The sequence below is a fragment of the Australozyma saopauloensis genome, chromosome 5, assembly GCF_035610405.1.
Source record: "Australozyma saopauloensis chromosome 5, complete sequence".
In the NCBI taxonomy this organism is placed as follows: Eukaryota; Fungi; Ascomycota; class Pichiomycetes; order Serinales; family Metschnikowiaceae; genus Australozyma; species Australozyma saopauloensis.
In genome coordinates this window covers 128346-147391 of record NC_086135.1, presented here as the reverse complement: position 1 = coordinate 147391, position 19046 = coordinate 128346, and the positions used below count along the sequence as shown (strand labels likewise).

The 19046-nt window shown below is 47.0% G+C and overlaps 7 protein-coding genes across 7 annotated transcripts; 4 read left to right on the top strand and 3 right to left on the bottom strand.

Annotated features, from left to right (window-relative positions):
- Nucleotides 1-97: 97 nt before the first annotated feature.
- PUMCH_003954 (uncharacterized protein) lies at nucleotides 98-1252 on the top strand (the record flags this gene model as incomplete). The annotated part of the gene is made up of 1 exon (XM_063022907.1): nucleotides 98-1252. The coding sequence occupies one exon, from the start codon at nucleotides 98-100 to the stop codon at nucleotides 1250-1252; it is 1155 nt and encodes a 384-aa protein (XP_062878977.1).
- A 519-nt stretch (nucleotides 1253-1771) lies between these two features.
- On the bottom strand, nucleotides 1772-4015 carry PUMCH_003953 (uncharacterized protein; the record flags this gene model as incomplete). Its single annotated transcript, XM_063022906.1, has 1 exon — nucleotides 1772-4015. One exon carries the CDS (start codon nucleotides 4013-4015, stop codon nucleotides 1772-1774), a length of 2244 nt encoding a protein of 747 aa, XP_062878976.1.
- A 1721-nt stretch (nucleotides 4016-5736) lies between these two features.
- On the top strand, nucleotides 5737-8976 carry PUMCH_003952 (uncharacterized protein; the record flags this gene model as incomplete). The annotated part of the gene is made up of 1 exon (XM_063022905.1): nucleotides 5737-8976. One exon carries the CDS (start codon nucleotides 5737-5739, stop codon nucleotides 8974-8976), a length of 3240 nt encoding a protein of 1079 aa, XP_062878975.1.
- A 152-nt stretch (nucleotides 8977-9128) lies between these two features.
- Nucleotides 9129-9809, bottom strand: PUMCH_003951 (uncharacterized protein; the record flags this gene model as incomplete). The annotated part of the gene is made up of 1 exon (XM_063022904.1): nucleotides 9129-9809. One exon carries the CDS (start codon nucleotides 9807-9809, stop codon nucleotides 9129-9131), a length of 681 nt encoding a protein of 226 aa, XP_062878974.1.
- A 1489-nt stretch (nucleotides 9810-11298) lies between these two features.
- On the bottom strand, nucleotides 11299-11757 carry PUMCH_003950 (uncharacterized protein; the record flags this gene model as incomplete). Its single annotated transcript, XM_063022903.1, has 1 exon — nucleotides 11299-11757. One exon carries the CDS (start codon nucleotides 11755-11757, stop codon nucleotides 11299-11301), a length of 459 nt encoding a protein of 152 aa, XP_062878973.1.
- A 1197-nt stretch (nucleotides 11758-12954) lies between these two features.
- On the top strand, nucleotides 12955-15180 carry PUMCH_003949 (uncharacterized protein; the record flags this gene model as incomplete). The annotated part of the gene is made up of 1 exon (XM_063022902.1): nucleotides 12955-15180. One exon carries the CDS (start codon nucleotides 12955-12957, stop codon nucleotides 15178-15180), a length of 2226 nt encoding a protein of 741 aa, XP_062878972.1.
- A 2054-nt stretch (nucleotides 15181-17234) lies between these two features.
- PUMCH_003948 (uncharacterized protein) lies at nucleotides 17235-18950 on the top strand (the record flags this gene model as incomplete). The annotated part of the gene is made up of 1 exon (XM_063022901.1): nucleotides 17235-18950. The coding sequence occupies one exon, from the start codon at nucleotides 17235-17237 to the stop codon at nucleotides 18948-18950; it is 1716 nt and encodes a 571-aa protein (XP_062878971.1).
- Nucleotides 18951-19046: the final 96 nt, after the last annotated feature.

Below are 19046 nucleotides of genomic sequence, written 5' to 3'. Positions count from 1 at the left end.
GAATAGCCCTTGTTGTGAAACCAATATGCACCCCACACCGTTACAAGGCATCACTACATTTACACCTCGTATATCCCCATTTCGTGTGTGTTAACAAATGTCAAGGCCAAAAAGACCCAATTTTGAGCACAGCAAGACTCTCCCGGCCTCTGTATATACGCAACTGTCCCAACTATTCGGCCCCACGTCAAATATTTTGCATGGTGGCAGTATACGACAACAAAGCTATGATCTCAGCTCACAACATCCCTCGAAACGGCAATTGGTGCGTCACCAGAGGTCCAAGCTAGATCTCATTGATGATACCAAACTCACATCGCTTCCATTACCTCCGCCTCCAGCGGCTCCCAGGAATCGGAGAAAGATTTTGGGTCAGGTGTCTCCAACGAACGTGTACAATCCTGCTCTGGACCCTTTGAATCTACTGGGGCATTTTTGCGAGTCCAAACTTGATACTGGAGACCTTATAGCGGATATTTCGCAGTGTAGTGAGAACCTAGACGATGAGTGTCCGGATCCGATTATTCTTGTAGAAGACTACCTAAGTAGTGAACCTGTTGAGCAGGATCGGCCCATGGCACTTTTCCGGAAGGAATCATTGGCTAATTTCAAGCGCAAGATTGCCAAAAAGCGCAGTGAAATAAGTGCGTTTTCGAATAATGCGCCCAAGAGCGCCTTGGAGACATCAAAATCGGCTGATTGTCATTCAAATCACCAACGAGAGGATCTAGAAGCCATCTTTGGAGAGATTCCAGGCTCCGAGAAGCTCAAGTACTGTACTTTGTGTGATAAGCCATTGTATGAGATTAGCTCTATCCTCACCAATGCGTCTACTATTAGACATGGGCACGAGCACGAAACAAATAGTAGAATGGACTTGTACAAAGAATTAGTTTGCTCGGATTGCATAAAGAATTACGAGCGAATTCTAAACGAGGTGAATGACAATTTCCACAATCTCGAAAGCATCGGCGATAACACCTTGATGTCAAAAGAATCGCCAATTGCCAAGAGAGATGTTTTGAGCATATTGCACAAACTCCAGGATATGAATAAAACTGAGCTGGCAGAGATTCCAAAACACAAGAAGCGCAAGAGCGCTCACTTCTCCAAAGACCTCCTTGAGCGTCTCCATAACTTGAGCAATCTGTCCGACCAAGGTAAGAAGCGTGAGGACTGGTTTCCTAAAATAAGAAGCAAGGTTAATTGGGGAAATTTGCAGCGGCTCTTGTTTCATGATGAGGATGTATAACGAGAGCGGATGGGAATTGGGACGGTTGTAGCATATATAGCATTAACTTAATTTACGAACAATAATGACAGTTTACACAATCAGTTTACACGGTAAGTCAAAATTGAGCCTCATTTTTGTGGTTTTATTTTTTGTATTAGCATCCCCCATTTAGTCCTGCGTAAAGACAATTCGATTCTATAATACACCAATGGTTCTTCTAAGTAAAGTCTTACACGCCGTTAAACCTCCTAGAAAGAAGTTTTTATCCTTGGAGGAATTTCTATTTCGCCAACAGGTGTTGTCCACATACCGTTCCTTGATGCGAGCCATTTACAAGCACCATGAGAAGGTAGATTTGGCAAACTTCGCTAAACAGGAATTCACTATTGACAGCGCAGGAATGGAATTAAGTCAACGGAAATATATGTTGAGTGAAGGCATCCGACGCATCAATATGATGGCAACCCCAATGGGATGGACAATCAAGCTTTGATTCTGAGAGGTTTAAGGTTAAGCCAATTGAGATGAACAAAGAAATTAGACGTCAAAAGTGTGCAATGAGTCTTCAATACGCTTGAATTGCTGCTCAACAAAGCTTTCACCAAGATGGGTTTTGTCGAAGGATGTTTTGATCTCCTTCAATGCCTTCTTTGGTGTGTCTTCTTCAAGAAAACCCCTCAAATCTGTCTTGAACTGCTTAACAGCGCTGACCACACGAGATTCTTTGCAAAGAGCTCTTGAATTTCTTTTCAATTCGACCAATTCTGTAATCGTTTCCCTGTAGCGTTTAGACAAGGGATCAGCCTGGTCGAGGAAAGACTTCTTGAACTTACCGAAGTCTAGTTGCTTCACCAAGAAGTTCAACTGGTCCGTTCTGTCCTTTGTAGGAGCAATCTTGCATACTTTGAACAAAGCCAAATGGATTTTCAAGACCTGAAGTTCTAGGTCAGACAACGTGGAGCGGTATGATTTTTGGCTGAGCCATTTCTCAAATAATTTGACTAATTTCAAGTTAAGGTCTTCATCGTTGGATGACAAAAGTAGCTCTTTTGCGTAAAGGAGCTGGACATATTTTGTTGTTTGACTCATCTCGCCAGCAAAGAGTTCCAGGCGAGCAATCTTAAATTGAAAATTGTAGTCAACTTCGAAATCTCTGTTGTCGAATGTCTCGAAATTATCGCTCAAGTATTTCCATTTATTTGTGTTGATGATGTTCACAAAATAGGAGTAATTGTCGTTATTGAGCATCCGCGACATTTTAAGAATTTTGGCGATTAACAAATGTTTGGAAAGCGAGAACTGCAACTTCTGGCCAAACTGATAGAGATCCTTGATTTGCGTGTAAAGGCCCTCAGCCTTTGCTTTGCTCAAGAAATGGTTGACTTCGGCGTCACTGGTAAGATAGAACCTATAAATATCAATGAGCTGTTTAAGATTGGCTAGAGAGGGATCCAATGAAAGTTTATAGGAAATCGTATCGTGTTGGATCATTTTAATTTTGAGATCTTTGTAGTTCGCCGAAACGAGAGGCGATATACCCAACATGTTGTACAAGTTCAATAGCCAGCTCTTGAACCAGAAATTTTCTGGATCCTTTTGCGAAAGACTTTCTAAACACATGACATATTTAATTAAGCCAGGTGAAGCCACTTTAGTATTGAGTGATTGCACAATATCCCTCAAGGCGAAATCAGAGAGTTCAAGGTTGGATTCAATTGAGGTTTGCAAGGGATCTGCTTTCACCTGAGAACAATATACCTCAAGGTTTCTGTACTCAGCGATATCTTCCTCAGTGAGTTTGGAGTGATTTTTGAAAAGATCGCGTTTATTCATCAATACTTGAACGAACTTCTCGGGTAATTCGAAGGCGCTCAAGTCTGCGAAGCAACAAGGCTTTGTCTTGAAGGCTTCATAATAAGCTTCAATCGACTCCAATGGATCATCTCCATATGTCACATTCATGTATATGGTTGCAAGGAGTGCATTACGAGAGGATTGGGTTATAAGACTGGCAAGCTCATCTTTTGGTTTACCCAATTTGAACGCGGCAGTGACCAAAAGCTTCCAGCTATCGTAATCATCGAAATTCTGCTCGAAGATGAGACGAGAGCACTCTTCGAAGAGGTCCTGCCAGTCCAGGTTCTTTTTCAAGGAGTCGAGATAGAGAATTGTCAAGTCAAGGTTTCTGGGCAGATAGGGGTTGAGCAACGCAATGACCTTGGAATGCTCATCCAATTGACTGTGCAACAGGCCCACCAAAAAGTAGAAGTGACTATCCCTCTCCAAGTCACAGTCGTGCAATGCCAGAACTGCAAGCGAAATATCTTCGGCGGAACCGCCAGCTATGAGCTGAGCCATGGCGAACTTGCTGACGTAATCAGCGGAAGATTTCGAGAACAAATACAACGCTTTTGCTGAGTTGAGCATCAGAGGCGTATCAAAGGCCATGAACGAATCATCGTACCATGTTTCGAGTAATTCCGCATTGGGGTACTTCCGTACGGCGTTCGCGTAGACGTCAATTGCATCTCTTTGTTTGCCAACACCTTCGAAAATGGTCTTCAAGAGCTTCAATGTGCGGGGATCGCTCGGAATGGTTTTGGCAAGAGCGGTAGCGTCATCGGTGGCTTTAACGGCGTCGCCCATAGTAAAGGCACAGAAGGCCGATGCAGCCTTGTAGAAGGATTTCGTGGGGAAGCGTTTTAGTTTTCTGTCCAATTCGCGTTTGGCCAGAGCGAACCGCCGCTCCTCAATTGCAATTATGATGTCATCGTCGTTCATCGTTTAAGTTTTTGGAGTACTTCTGAGAGTGGTGCACTGATGAAGTGAACGATGTAGCGAGTAGAATGTGGAGAAAAAGCGGTTGGGGATTTTTGGGCGGAGGGTATTGAAAAACCGGCGAAACAGATTCTACGCTCAAAAATGAAATACGGCAAGAATAGTGATGAACGCAATTGATTACAACAGAGCACACTTTCAGCAGTAGGCTCACCAGAGAAACACAATTTCGCGCACAACAAACACAGCATACAAAAAGCGGCTAATAAATAGAAAGAAGAAAGAAAAAGAAAATAACCAAAAATTTGCAAATCAATCGTTTTCCCATTGTAACCCGCTTTCCCAGCCAAGGCATTATGACTATCTCCAATGTTCACCATGCAATTCCACCAGTGATCCCCACAACCACAGCACAATGCTCGAGAATTCAAGAAACACCTTTCCGCACCGGAACAAGCCGAACCTCGCCGAAACCCGAATCACCCCCCATCCGTTTCGGGTGTCAAGAAAGCTTCGATGCTCGTTGTTCCACGCGGCCATCGCCAATAACCGGATTCTAGAAGGCGCAGTGGCCAGTCCATCCAAGTTGTCTAATTACCTGTTGCCACTAATTTCCTATCACAACGTGGGCTCCACATTCTCGTAGATTAGGCAGGCTCTGCAGGAGATAATTAATTATGGCCAAGAATATCCGTCACAATGTGGATTGATCAGACCGCTTGCAGCCGTGTCTGCAGGAGCACGCCGCTACCGAACTGGATTTGGGTGTCCAAAACGAAGGACGTCAAGAATTGCCATACAATCATCTGTTTAAACGGCAGGATAGCGTTATGACCTGCAACTAAGCGCTGCGAATGAGTTTTTGCCAGATAACAGAAGGGGGAACGATGGTCAGCGATGGTCAGCCGTGGTTAGCTGTAGGAGGTGATTGTCGCCGGTTTGGGGCGTAGCAGGGATCGGCATTGATGTAATTCTGCTGGCCCGTGAAAAGTGGAAGTAATTGCACCCTCACGCATCCGGATATACCGACTAGGCTCGGCAACTTGAATCTGAAACCGAGTAGTCAACCTTGATGAGACTCTATTTCTCGTATGGCTGCAACATCGGCGCTGTCTGCAGGTGGAAGATGGGCCCCTCCCACCCACATGAGGAACGGGGATTGCAGATAGCGCTGTTCCTGCAGTAACCTTAAATATACATATTGGATGGGCGAAACGCACGGGCGCCAATTGGCGAACGGCTACCGACCCTGGTTTTCGCTAGTCCGGGGACCCAGCACAGCAGAACACAAGCTTCATTTCGACGTAGCCCACGAATTTAATTGAAAGACCATCCACAGAATCCGGCCGAGGGTTTATCTCCTAACTCCATCTCCGAGGACACTTTCCCCGTAGTGTGTACAGCACCAAAAAAATCTATCATTTCTTATGTGGATGTATTCTTGGCCCCTCTTGGCAAGTGCACTCCAAACCGATATCTAAGCTCTTGTCAAGCAAAAATGAGCAAGTGCAGCAGGCATCTATAAATACAGTTGTGTTCGCACCATTGGCTTTTGGATCTTCAATATTTGAATATTAAAAGTCTTCCGAGCATAGTTGCAGCTACACCTGTGTCCATTGCTCCTCGACTTGTAACGCTCATCGCTCTTATCATTGCTTATCTGTGTGCCAGACGTTCCATTCCAATTACCCCATTTAAACCGCCAATTGTAATTTTTTTTCCCAATGTCTAAATCGTCAATGACTGGAGAAAGCGCCGAGACCACCAAAAACTTGGCCAGCGACTCCGAAACCAACTTGGCTCCCGGTGGTTCTGAGCCATACCGTCTTCTGATACAACTGGTTGCAAACGGGTATTCCACAGACACCACCAATGGTCTCACATCGCAAACCGCCAAAGATTTCTTGAAGAAATACGGCGAAAACACCTTGGGTGCCGAGGACTCCATCAGCTACAGCAAGATCTTGGCCCACCAGGCGTTCAATGCCATGATCATGGTGTTGATCATCTCGATGATCATCGCTCTCGCAATCAAGGATTGGATTTCCGGAGGTGTCATTGCGGGTGTTGTTTTCATCAACATCGGCATTGGTTTCATCCAGGAGGTCAAGGCCGAGAAAACCATGGGTTCCTTGCGTTCCTTGTCGTCTCCCTCGGCGCGGGTCACCAGAAACGGTGACGACATCACCATTGCCGCCGAAGAGGTGGTTCCCGGTGACATTGTGCACATCAAGGTCGGTGACACCGTTCCAGCTGACTTGAGATTGATCGACACCATGAACTTGGAGACCGACGAGGCTCTTTTGACCGGTGAGTCCTTGCCCGTCCAAAAGAACCACCAGGAGGTCTACCCGGATGCTTCCATTCGTATTCCAGTCGGTGACAGATTGAACATGGCCTTCTCCTCTTCCGTGGTTGCCAAGGGTAGAGGTGTTGGTATTGCTGTGGCCACCGGTATGGAGACTGAAATCGGTCAGATTGCCAGCTCCTTGAAATCGGACACTAAATTGATCAGATCCGTGCAAAAGTCGAACGACGGTAAGGCTACCGCCATGGACTACTCTCGTGCTGGTTTCGGCACCATCAAAGATGTGGTCGGTAACTTCTTGGGTGTGACCGTGGGTACTCCATTGCAGAGAAACTTGTCCTGGTTGGCCATTTACTTGTTCGGTATCGCTGTTGTGTTCGCTATTGTCGTCATGGGCTCCCAAAAGATGCACGTCAACAAGGAGGTTGCCATCTACGCCATCTGTGTGGCTTTGTCTATGATTCCTTCTGCATTGATTGTTGTCTTGACCATTACAATGGCTGTGGGTGCTCAAGTCATGGTTTCTAAGCATGTCATTGTCCGTAAATTGGACTCCTTGGAGGCCTTGGGTGGTATCGATGACATTTGTTCCGACAAGACCGGTACCTTGACTCAGGGTAAGATGGTGGTCAGAAAGGTCTGGGTTCCATCTGTGGGCTCTTACTCCATGGACAACTTTAACCTCCCATTCGACCCAACTTTGGGTGACCTTTCCTTCTCTCCATTCTCTCCAAGCTTCATCAAAGAGACCGATGAGGAAATTGACTACCTTCCAGTGGACAAGACCACCGTTAAGGACAACACTCAGAACTTCAAGAAATGGTTGAACACCGCTACTTTGGCCAACATTGCCACTGTCGCTCAAAGCAAAGAAGAGCTGACCGGTGAACTCGTATGGAAGGGACACGGTGATGCCACAGAGGTCGCCATTCAAGTTTTCTGCTGCAGAGTCGGATACCAAAGAGAGCAAGTCTCTGCTGGTTTTGAGCACATTGAGGAGTACCCATTTGACTCCTCCATCAAGAGAATGTCTTCCATTTACAAAATGGATGGAAAGACCATGATTTTCACCAAGGGTGCTGTCGAGAGAATCTTGCGTAGATGTACTCACTGGACCGGTAACCCTGAGGAGAAGACCGACACTCAAGAATTGCAAGAGATGACCGAGGATGACATCACTTTGATCGAGGCCAACATGAACGCTTTGTCTTCTCAAGGTCTCCGTGTCTTGGCTTTTGCTTCCAGAGAATTCAACGACAAGACAGATGACTTGCTGGACAGAGAGGGCATTGAATCCAACTTGACTTTCCACGGTTTGGTTGGTATTTACGACCCTCCTCGTACTGAGACCGCTGGTTCCGTCAAGAAATGTCACAAGGCTGGTATCAATGTCCACATGGTGACTGGTGACCATCCATCTACTGCCAAGGCTATTGCTCAAGAAGTCGGTATTTTGCCACACAACTTGTACCACTACAGTGACGATGTCGTCCAAGCTATGTGTATGACTGCCAACGAGTTCGACGATTTGACTGATGAACAAATCGATGCCTTGCCTGTTTTGCCTCTTGTTATTGCCCGTTGTGCTCCTCAGACTAAGGTCAGAATGATCGATGCTTTGCATCGTAGAAAGAAGTTCTGTGCCATGACTGGTGACGGTGTGAATGACTCTCCATCCTTGAAGAAGGCCGATGTCGGTATTGCCATGGGTCTTAACGGTTCTGATGTTGCTAAGGATGCCTCTGATATTGTTTTGACTGATGACAACTTTGCCTCGATTTTGCATGCCATTGAAGAGGGCCGTCGTATGACTGCCAACATTCAAAAGTTCATTTTGCAACTTTTGGCTGAGAACGTCGCCCAGGCCATCTACTTGATGGTCGGTTTGGCCTTCATTGATGAGTCCGGATACTCTGTTTTCCCATTGTCTCCTGTCGAAGTCTTGTGGATTTTGGTTGTCACTTCCTGTTTCCCAGCCATGGGTTTGGGTCAAGAGAAAGCCATGGACGGTATCTTGGAACAACCACCTAGCAGAAAGATTTTCACTAGAGAATTGGTTGTTGACATGATTGCTTACGGTCTCTTGATGGCTGCTTCTTGTATGTGCTGCTTCGTTATTGTTGTCTACGGTATCGGAAATGGTGACTTGGGTTACGACTGTAACAGTACCTCTTCCAACCATGATGTGTGTGATCTTGTTTTCAGAGGTAGATCTGCCTCTTTTGCAACCATGACCTGGTGTGCTCTTATTTTGGCCTGGGAATGTATCCACCCTCTTCACTCTTTGTTCTACATGCGTCAAGACACTGACAACTCTTGGTTTAAGCAGACTGCCATTGACCTTTGGGGCAACCAGTTCTTGTTCTGGTCTGTTTTCGGAGGTTTCTTCTCTGTGTTCCCAGTTGTCTACATCCCTGTCATTAACACCAAAGTCTTCTTGCATGGCCCTATTTCCTACGAGTGGGGTCTTGCTATTGCATTCTCTCTCTTGTATCTTCTTGAGTGTGAGGCCTGGAAGTGGGCCAGAAGAGTTTATGGCCGTAAATGGTCCCGCAAGGCCAGAAACCCTGAATACGACTTGGAGAGAAAGGACCACTTCAGAAAGTACGCCTCTTTCTCGAGATCCAACACCATTGACCCAGAGAAGTTGTCGTAAATTTTTGTGGTCGACTCTCTCTCTATCATTCAATCATACTTTCATTTTCATAGATTTCAGTTTTATTATACATTAGCTTTATTGAAATACGTATCCACGGTGTAGGCTCACGATTTCTATTCTCTATAAAATACAAGCATTTCTTGTCGTCTCTATCTCAAAAGTTGGTTAGTGACTCTAAAATCGCCGCCCAAATGTTCGGTAACACCAAACTTCTGAATTGTTCCCTGGCCCGAGGCCACATCTATATCTATCACGGAAATGGAGGTGTTGTAAGGAACCCGCAAGTCCTCTCTGTACAAACCATTACCCAAGCCATATTGAAGTCCATCGTGCAAATGGTTTATGAAGGCGCGAATGACACCTCCGTGGGTGCATAGTAGGACATTCTTGTGGCCTTTTACTTTAGCGTTCTTAATAGCCCCGTTCCAGACCTCAGATACTCGCAGAATGAGAGCGTCGCTTTTTTCTCCGAAATTCCGGAAATCTTCTCCATACTCCGCAAGTGCCTGGTCGAGTGGCATCCCTTGTACTTTTCCCATGTTTCTTTCACGAAGATGAGTGGTTTCTTGATACTCTGGGCCCTTTTGTTCATCCACGATGAATTTCGCAGTTTCCACACACCGCGAGAGATCTGAGCTGACCACATTGTCTAGTTGGATCTCCTTAAAGTGTTCTCCTAATTTTCTTGCCTGGTCTTTTCCTTCATCGTTCATATCGATGTTGATATGTCCCTGGAGGATTTTTTTGGCGTTCCAGTCAGTTTTGCCGTGTCTCACCACGAAAATACGGATCTTTCCAGAGTCTGAGTTTCCTACGATTTCTCTAGTCATCTTGTGCGGTATAAGTGATGGGAAATGAGTTTTTCTGCCGATAATGCGATTAGATTACTTGGTCACGTGTGCGTTTCAGATAAGCCGAGTGATAAACTAGGCAATATTGAAGATTTTTTCCGCTGATTGGTTGATCTTGATTCAAGAGGCAAGAAGTGTTTGCGTTCGGTTTGGTTTTCTTTTTTGTTGGGGTACGTCTCGTACATCTTGTTCTCGATCGTTTTTGGGTGCCAAGTGCCAAGACTGTGAGAGCAACCAAAAGCAATTTGGTGGGTTATGAAATGTAGACGATATATGCTATCTCCATTTTTGGATCATGGTCTGGCTTGTCGTTGTTGCCTGTCTTTAGGTTCTAGTTGTGGTGAGATCGCCTAATCTGTGGTTGTAGACGATCTAGATAGAGAAGACATTTGCGATAGGTGGACATAGATGTATTTCTAACTTTAAGAGGGGACTTTGTTTTGTAACGTTGGGTTTTTGGAGTGAATTTGTGGCCACGACTATTTTATTCTGCACTTTTTCACATTTCTTCAACTTGGGACAGTGCTGTATGAATTTGTTAATCGTAACAGGTTAGTGGGATCTAAGAATACGTAGAAAACTAAAAATGATAAATCAATACACTAAAGAAGCCACATTAACAAAATTGCGCTTGTATTGATTTTGCAGGTTCAGTTAGGTAAGTGTTTTGACAGTGGAAAGTAATTTAAATCAATGCACCTCATTATAATACTAAGGATCTGGAACTAAGATCAGTAGAAGTTGACAAAGACAGGAAATTGCTTTTAAAACCATATAATCGGAGCTTCTCGATCATACCTGGTCCATATATTGCGAAACTGGCGTATGTTACATTCGGTGGTAGCTTGAAAGAGATCTAACGTCCGCATCTAGACTTGGGGGTAGACTTTAGAATTTGCATTTGAATCACGCAGTTTTCCATTGTGCCTTTTAAATAGCAGTAGAGTCAGAGTTAGTCATCAGATGTGGTTCTGAAGGCGGCGTTTGCGTCTATTTCTCACGCACGAAAAGACTAATCTTAATTTATAAGCTAGGAATAAATCATTCATATGAGTACTAGCGATATCTGAGCTATGAATTGTGAGTTGAGTCACGGTTTCATGAGCCACCAGGGACAAGTGCAAAACAACGAATGCCAACAAATGCACCAAACAGAGCTTTTCAGGGGAACTGGGTCTTGAGAATCAATAATCGTACCAATTAATTTGATATCCAATGATTGTGGAACAACAGACTGACATATTGGCCAGCAATTGACTCGATTCACAACGAAAACCAAACAAAATCCATTCTCTTTAAAGCAAAATGCACTATTTTTGAAACAGACTACCAATTAAATTAAAATTAGATTAAACAATTATATCAAGCTGCTCAAGATACTCAACAAATGAGGGATGTGATCCTGACTGAGAACACTCAATCATACCGTCAGTAACGATAGATTTGTCAGAGAGCCAAGGCACAGAACCTATGGACGAATGTACAGCAAAAAGCCACTCTTCTTTCCAACCTTCGTGTACAATAATTGCGCTCTGTGGTTCTCAAACTGAGTGTTCCAGTACGTCTTTCCACATCCAAGTTCATCCGCTCTCTTGTAAACGTACTCAATGAGGGCTCTTCCAACTCCTCCCAATCTCACCTTTGGATGAACAAACAAGTCATTGAGATAAAGGGTGTTTTCCACCTTCCATGTGTTTCTATGGGTCAAGTACGTCGCAAACCCAATGAGCTTCCCCTCATCATTGACAGCCACTGCAGCCCACACAGGCTCGGCGTCGTCGAGAAATCTGTCAAAGGTTGTGTTTGTTGCCTCGTCGGTAACTTTGTCAATGGACTCGTAGAACTCCAAGTAGGAGTCTGGTCCGGTCCAGAGGGCAAGCCACTCGTCCTTGTCGGAAGCCTGGATTGGTCTAATTGAGAAACTCATAATGTGTAAAATACAATAGCTTCAAAAACAGAGACAATTGACTCTAATATATGGAGCCCGATTGCGGTACGAACTGCTTATCCAGGAAGGTAGCGGGTGCGGAATTAGCTACTGAATCCAGTAACAAGCGATTACTCATACTAGAAACCGAGTCATAATGGTCTATTGGGACACAGAAGATGGCAGCTAAGAAAAAAAATGAGTCGACAAAATCCGTAGGTCCAGAAGAAGTTGCAAGTTGAATTCAGAGTCAGCGCCCTCGATGGCTGGCACCTACTATGACCCGGCGCTGTCTGGGGTAATCTTGTCTCATATCGGACAGAGGGCGGGCGGCTATTCGCATTAAGCGTGCAGCTTGGCCGTTTGACGGAGAGGGGCTCATATGACGAGGCTTTAGAGAAAACTCGCGGTGGGGAGCCATCTGGGGTAGACAGGAATACGAGCGCAGCCGTACGGGCGACTAATTATCCACGGTGCTTCTATTCAACGGAAATGTTTTTCACGAATTTTGTGATTAGAAAAAAATACTAGCCACCGCAGAAAAGGGTTTTTTCGACGTGCGATGACGTGGACACAAGCCAATCACACCCCAGAATTGTGAGCCCAGAAATTCCGGCAAAAATGCCAGTTGGAGGCACCCACCAGGGGGACGCCCCATGCACAGTGCATGCGTGAGAGTCAATGTCAGTCATTACAGCGGTGACGGAATGGAGGTGTGTGCGCAGTAATTTGGATTGGGGTAAATGTCAATTACGAAAAAACAACCCTCCTGTGTGAGGGGAGAAACGTTCTATCATTTTTTTCGTATTTTTTTTTCTGTTTGTTGCGGCTCTGTCGAACTGGACTTGTTTTTTTTCGCATGGCGCTAACGGCGGATGCGCACTGGACACTAAAGTTATGGGCTGTAGAGCAAATTAATCTCCAGGGCGAACAAAAACAACATGTGAAAAAAGTGGTGGGAAAATCACCTGCGAAATTGAAGTTTTTTTTTTTCCCGCAAACAGAAATAGTTACAGAAATATTAAAAGCCACTTGCCCGAATTCTTCGCGAAATTTTCCGCTCCAATTATTTTGTCCTAGTCTGTCGCTCGACCCAAGTCCCCATATTCCACTCACGCTCTGTCAGTCAGAGCTCCTGCAGCCTATGTGTGGAGTACCACCAGACACAACCTCATCTCCATAACGTCTTGTATCCTCATGCTGGACATGAAAGAAGAACCGAAACGTCGAGGCAAGTACGGCCGGCCCTGTGACCGCTGTGCGTCCCGCCGTGTGCGCTGTATGCCGCTGCCAAACAGCAAAAGATGCGTTGGGTGTACCAACATGAACATCGAATGTACCCATAATCGCGTGAGACACAAGTCGGGCCCCAAGCTTAGGAAACGCGAGCCCGAGATCAAGCGCGAGTCGCCCCAAAACATGGTGCTGCCGCTGCTGCAGCCCATGGCTCCGGTGGTGGACGGGTATTCTGCCACAATGGATAGTGGTGCCATGAAAATTCTGGCCGACCTTGACCTTGGACAGGCCGAGATTGACGATACGGTGGTCGCGGCTGCTGCCGCAGAAGCTGCGCTTTCTTTTTCGGTGCCGCTGGTTCCCTTGGCGGCCTCTGTTGTAGGAGACGGCGTGCCCAACGTCCTGGCTATTCCCACCGTGCCCAATGGTGGGATCCCTAACCTCCGAGGTGTTCCAACAGCAACGGCGAACACCGGCCCTGTAGCGCCCGAGACGGGCGATATATTCGAAGCGTTCCTGACCGCTCCAGTCCACCTCTCTAAGTTCTCAGTAGACCATCTTCTTCCTCGGCTCCAGGTGTACCAAACGTGGTTCTATGGCTCGTGGCCTGTTCTATCTGTCGCCGAGTTGATCCTGACGATACTGGACGGCGCCCAGATGCGCTATGAGAAGAACACCATCCGCTTGACGGAACAGAACGCCATGCTGTATGCCCTCTGTTGCTCGGTGTGCGCCGCCATCACCACCCAGATCTCTTTCGTTTCCGATAAAGACACCGTTCTCGATTACAACACGTTCTCCGCGTCCGAATACGCAGACGAGGCACGGCGCGTGCGGAACCTCTTTGACTTTAGTGCTGCTCCCAACGTCCAGACCCTCTTGTCGTCGTTCTTCCTATACGCACACTACGTGAACAATAAAGGTAGAACATTGCAGGCGATCATCTACTTGCGTGAAGCGATCACTATCGCGCAACTTCTAGGGTTTCATGAAGAGATTTCTTACGAGGGGAAAACGAGAGCGGAGATCCACAGGTGGAGAAAAATATACTACACTTTATTGATAACTGAACGATTTATGTGCTTCGAGGACGGCATGCCTGTCGTTCTTGAACCGTGCATTGCATTCCCCAACCTCGACGACGAAGAGTATCCAAGCTTGTTGGTTGGTTTCACAGAATTGATCCGGGTGTTCTCTGTGCCAACGAAGGAGTTCTTTGCTGAAATTGGCCTCAAGAGCAACAAACAAGCTCACGGAGAAGCTCCAACCACTGAAAAGAAGGAGCGTATCCTACTGGTTCAGCAGAAACTCTGGAACATAACCCTCGGAATTAAGAAGATTGCAAACTCCCAAAAGCTTGATGTTCTCCTTTCAAGATCATGGCTTCGTGCGTTGGCATGGCATCTCACAAGTGAAAATGGACTTGTGATGGCGACGGGTAACGCCGACAACTGTTTCGACCTCGAGTTCCCCGTGACTATAGCCAAAGACTTTTTGGCACAAACAAAAGATCTACCGATGTTTGCATTCGAGGCCAACGGCCCCGGTGTATGCCTCAAATTGTTGGAGATTGCTACATCGGTTACACAGACGATTCAGAAGGAGAACCCATCGACATTCTCATTAAGTGTGTTGGAAAGCCTTTTCCAAATCATCACCAAATGCGAAAACGATGTGACTCTCCCACTAGACACGTATCAGAAGATCGGAAACGTGATCTCATATTTCAAAACAAAGACGATCCCCCGACTCATGCATCCTACGGAACAGTACCGCGGCCCATACATTGAAGAACTTATTGACGACGTAGATGTTGACGGCGAAGAGGCGAAAGGAGACGACAACGATTGCGTTAGATTCACCCCACAGACAGTTGTTGGAACGGAGACACCAATGTATAAAAGCTTCCATCTCAATGCCGGGTACGATGGGATCGGGGGAGTTTCTCTCGGGGCCACGCCCAGCATGGATTTCCGAGAAAACCTCGACCAATACAATCAGGCCATGGCCGAAATGAGACGGTCCGGCAAGATCTCGACAGCAAGCAGCAGCGTCTCGCTCAACAACATGATGAACATGATCATGACGCAAACGCCGCAGGGCCAGGACAAGTGTGGAGGGGCATTGGAAGAATTTTTGGCAGGGTTCACAGGCAAGTCTGGCAATTGCATGACATCGGAAACATAATGGAACAGGTTACGACCGCACGGCGATTTTTTTTAACTTCTCTTTCTTTCTTTTCTTCTTCACATTCTACACGGCGCACGCATGCAGAAAAATTAAGGCATCATCAGCTCCTGGTGTGTAATGATCACACCATGCTAATACGTTAGGCGACAAGGTATATACATAATTTGACAACAATAATTTACAAAAGAGCAGCTAGGCCTATTATTGAGAGCGACGTCTGCGATCTCGCAATAATGCGGTTTGTGTCGAGATACCGTAACCTGAGATTTTGCGAGCACAGGTGCTTTTTTGAAAGTTGGCCAAAACAGCGGCCACCACGAATCCGCAAAGCAGGGCCCCGAGAAAATTGAGGATTTAGAAAAAGAACCCAAATCTCCATCGAGCGAAATGCCCAACGTCAACTAAAATTTGCGAGCCGCCGCCGATTTGAGGAGGAACAACTAATTTTTGGTCCCATACCCCAGTCGCAGGACGCTCGTAACCTGCAACCACAAAAAAAAAAGCACCACCCCACATCCGGCCCTGAATAGGCATGCAGTGACGGCCAATTCCAGACATGCACAGTGAGCGGGTCTGCGGCTTGCCAGCGGATTAGGCCCTAAGGCTCAAACAAGGCGGCATTAGACAGGAAAAAAAAGAAAAAAACAATGTAAGAATCTGGGGCGAGCGTTCCCAGCCACTCATTTCGAGGTTCCGCAGATAAGAAAAAAAAAAGTAGGCACCACCATCGGCGCTTATGTGCTGATCCAGGTGTCGATGGAATTGCACACCAGGCCATCTATACATAGAAAGGTGCAGCGACCGCTACAGCCACGGCTGCAGCGCGAAATGACAGCACCCATACCGCCCGAAAAACTACAGCCACCAAGCGAACGAATTTACGAGCCCCGAAAAAAGCGGACCAGGAAAGAAACAAAAACACACCTGACGTGGCAGCGGCAAAGCTTTACCCCAGATTGCCCACTCAAAACGGAAAATTGTGTGGAGCACCACGCCGCAACAGCCAGGGAAAAATAGATTATTCCGACGTGGAGTCGGGACTGGGGGAGGTGGTGGATGCTGGGCGCACAGCGGGGTTCAGTTTTCGCGAGGCCGCAATAACTCGTGAATGACGCTGGGGATTGTTCCGAAACACCAACCGCGCAGAGGCCGGTACAGGAATAACGTCCAATATTGCGGTTGCCAGCGTGGAAAAAAGGAACACTGGGGTGGGTGTGTCCTGTGTGCCAATGCAAAGATATTCCCAGTTACTCCGCCTAAGCCGGGCTCGAAACCGCGGGAGTGTTTACTGCGGGCATTGGCAGAGGATTAGTGCGAGAAATAGGCGGTTAGGAAGCGGGAGGTTAGGAATGATTGGGGCGATTTTGCAGTGACAGATTTGGAGGTGAGGTGAGGTGAGGTGGATCGAGGGTTAGAGGGAACAAGAAACGACGACCGACGGAATAATAGAGATTTGAAGCCCCCAGACCAAAAACCAGAATTAAGAAGTAATACAAAAAAAAAAACAAGAAGCACAAATAAAATAAATTACAATAAGAACGATTCTACAAATCAAACCAAAAGCAAACCACCACAAAAGAACCCTCACACCGTCGCATCGGCTCTGGCGTCTCCCACGATTACACCACCAACCAAACGTCCGGTTACGCAGCCCCGCGCCACTGAAGCACTGGTCCGAACGCACGGCCTGCACGGCCTGCACGCACCGGCGCACGATCGACCATGCACTATCCTCAATTCTCGCACAAATCACTGCTATCATCGATCACTCTCAGGCGGCCACCCACCCATGGGCCTGCAAACAAGACGCGCACCTTCCTGCAGGAAAAAGGCCGCATCTTGCACCCCATATACCCCACCACCATCTCTTCTCAAAAACATGGGGTGTCACCTCCCAGATATAAATACCCCCATGATCCGCCCCGGATTCTCCAAGTTCTCCATTCATTCGATCCACCTTCACCCAGAGTCTCCGTTCCATCTCTTTCCTCCATCCCCCAAACTCTCCGGTCCTGAATCCTCACTGAATACTCATCTCAGTTTAATCCACAATGACCGACTTTAAGGATGCCCCCTTGATCTCCACCAAGGACGACACCAACTCCAACATGTCGTTGGAGCCCGAGATGCAAGACTACCTTGCCAAGTTCTTGGACATCTCCAACAACGCTAAGGACTCCGACAAGAAGGACAAGCACATGTCTTTAAGCGAGGGTTTGAAGACCTTCCCCAAGGCTGCCATGTGGTCCATCATCTTGTCGTCCGCCATTATTATGGAGGGTTACGACACTGCGCTTTTGAATGCCTTCTACGCGTTCCCCGACTTCGTCAAGAAGTTCGGTACCTACTACCCGGAAAAGGACAAGTACGAGATCCCCGCCAAGTGGCAGACGGCCTTGTCCATGGCCGTGAACATCGGTGAGATCATCGGTTTGTTCTTGGCCGGTATCATTTCCGACAGAATCGGTTACAGAAAGACCTTGATCGGCTCGTTGGTCATGGTTGTGGGTCTCATTTTCGTTGTCTTCTTTGCTCCTAACATCGCCACCTTGCTTGTCGGAGAGCTCTTGTTGGGTTTGCCATGGGGTGCGTTCCAGACCTTGACCGTTTCCTACGCCTCCGAGGTCTGTCCTACTGTTTTGAGATTGTACTTGACCACCTACGTCAACGCCTGTTGGGTCATTGGTCAGTTGATTGCCTCGTCCATCTTGAAGGGTTTCGTCAATTCCGACATGGAGCACGCCTACAGAATTCCATTCGCTTTGCAATGGGTGTGGCCTGTTCCTATCGCCATCGGTATCTACCTTGCTCCAGAGTCGCCATGGTGGTTGGTCAAGGTCGGTAAGTTGAAGGAGGCCAAGCACTCCATCATGAGATTGTTGTCCGAAAACGAGCACTTGCCAAACAAGGAGTTGATGGCCAACGCCATGGTCGACAAGATCCACATGACCATCCGTGAGGAAGAGGCTGAACAGGCCGGTATCTCTTACTTCGACGCCTTCAAGAAGACCAACTGGAGAAGAACCAGAGTCACCTGTGTCACCTGGTTGGTCCAAAACGTCACTGGTTCCGCTTTCATGGGTTACTCCACCTACTTCTACAAGCAGGCCGGTTTGTCCACCTCCATGTCCTTCACCTTCTCTGTCATCCAGTACGCCTTGGGTTTGATCGGTACTGTTATGTCCTGGTTCTTGTCCCAAAAGCTCGGAAGATTCGACATTTTCTTCGGCGGTCTCTGCATCCAAACCGTCATCTTGCTTGTTGTCGGTGGTCTTGGTTTCGCCAACTCCACCGGTGTCTCCTGGGCCATCGGTACCTTGCTTTTGGTCTTCACCTTCATCTACGACTTGTCCATTGGTCCTATCACCTACTGTTTGGTCACCGAGATTCCTTCGGCCAAGATGAGAACCAAGACCATTGTCTTGTCCAGAAACCTCTACAACATCTCCGGTATCTGTATTGCCATCGTCATGCCATACATGTTGAACCCTACCGCCTGGAACTGGAAGGCCAAGACCGGTCTCTTCTGGGCCGGTATCTCGCTCGTCTGTATTGTCTGGTGTTGGTTCGAGTTGCCCGAGACCAAGGGCAGAACCTTCGCCGAGTTGGACGTTTTGTTCGAGCAAGGTGTCAAGGCCAGAAAGTTCAAGACCACCGAGGCCGAGGTCTTCGATGTTGGCCACATGATGGAGAAGCTTGGTGAGAATGGTATCAGACAAGTTGTCGAGGACCAGAAGGCCGAGGGCCACCACATTGAGTCTGCTTAATCTCCGCTGCTTGATGTTCTAAGAGCAGTGCTCTTTTTTACGAACTTTACTTCTTGGTAAAAAAATAATTATTATCATGGTTGGAATAGACATAGT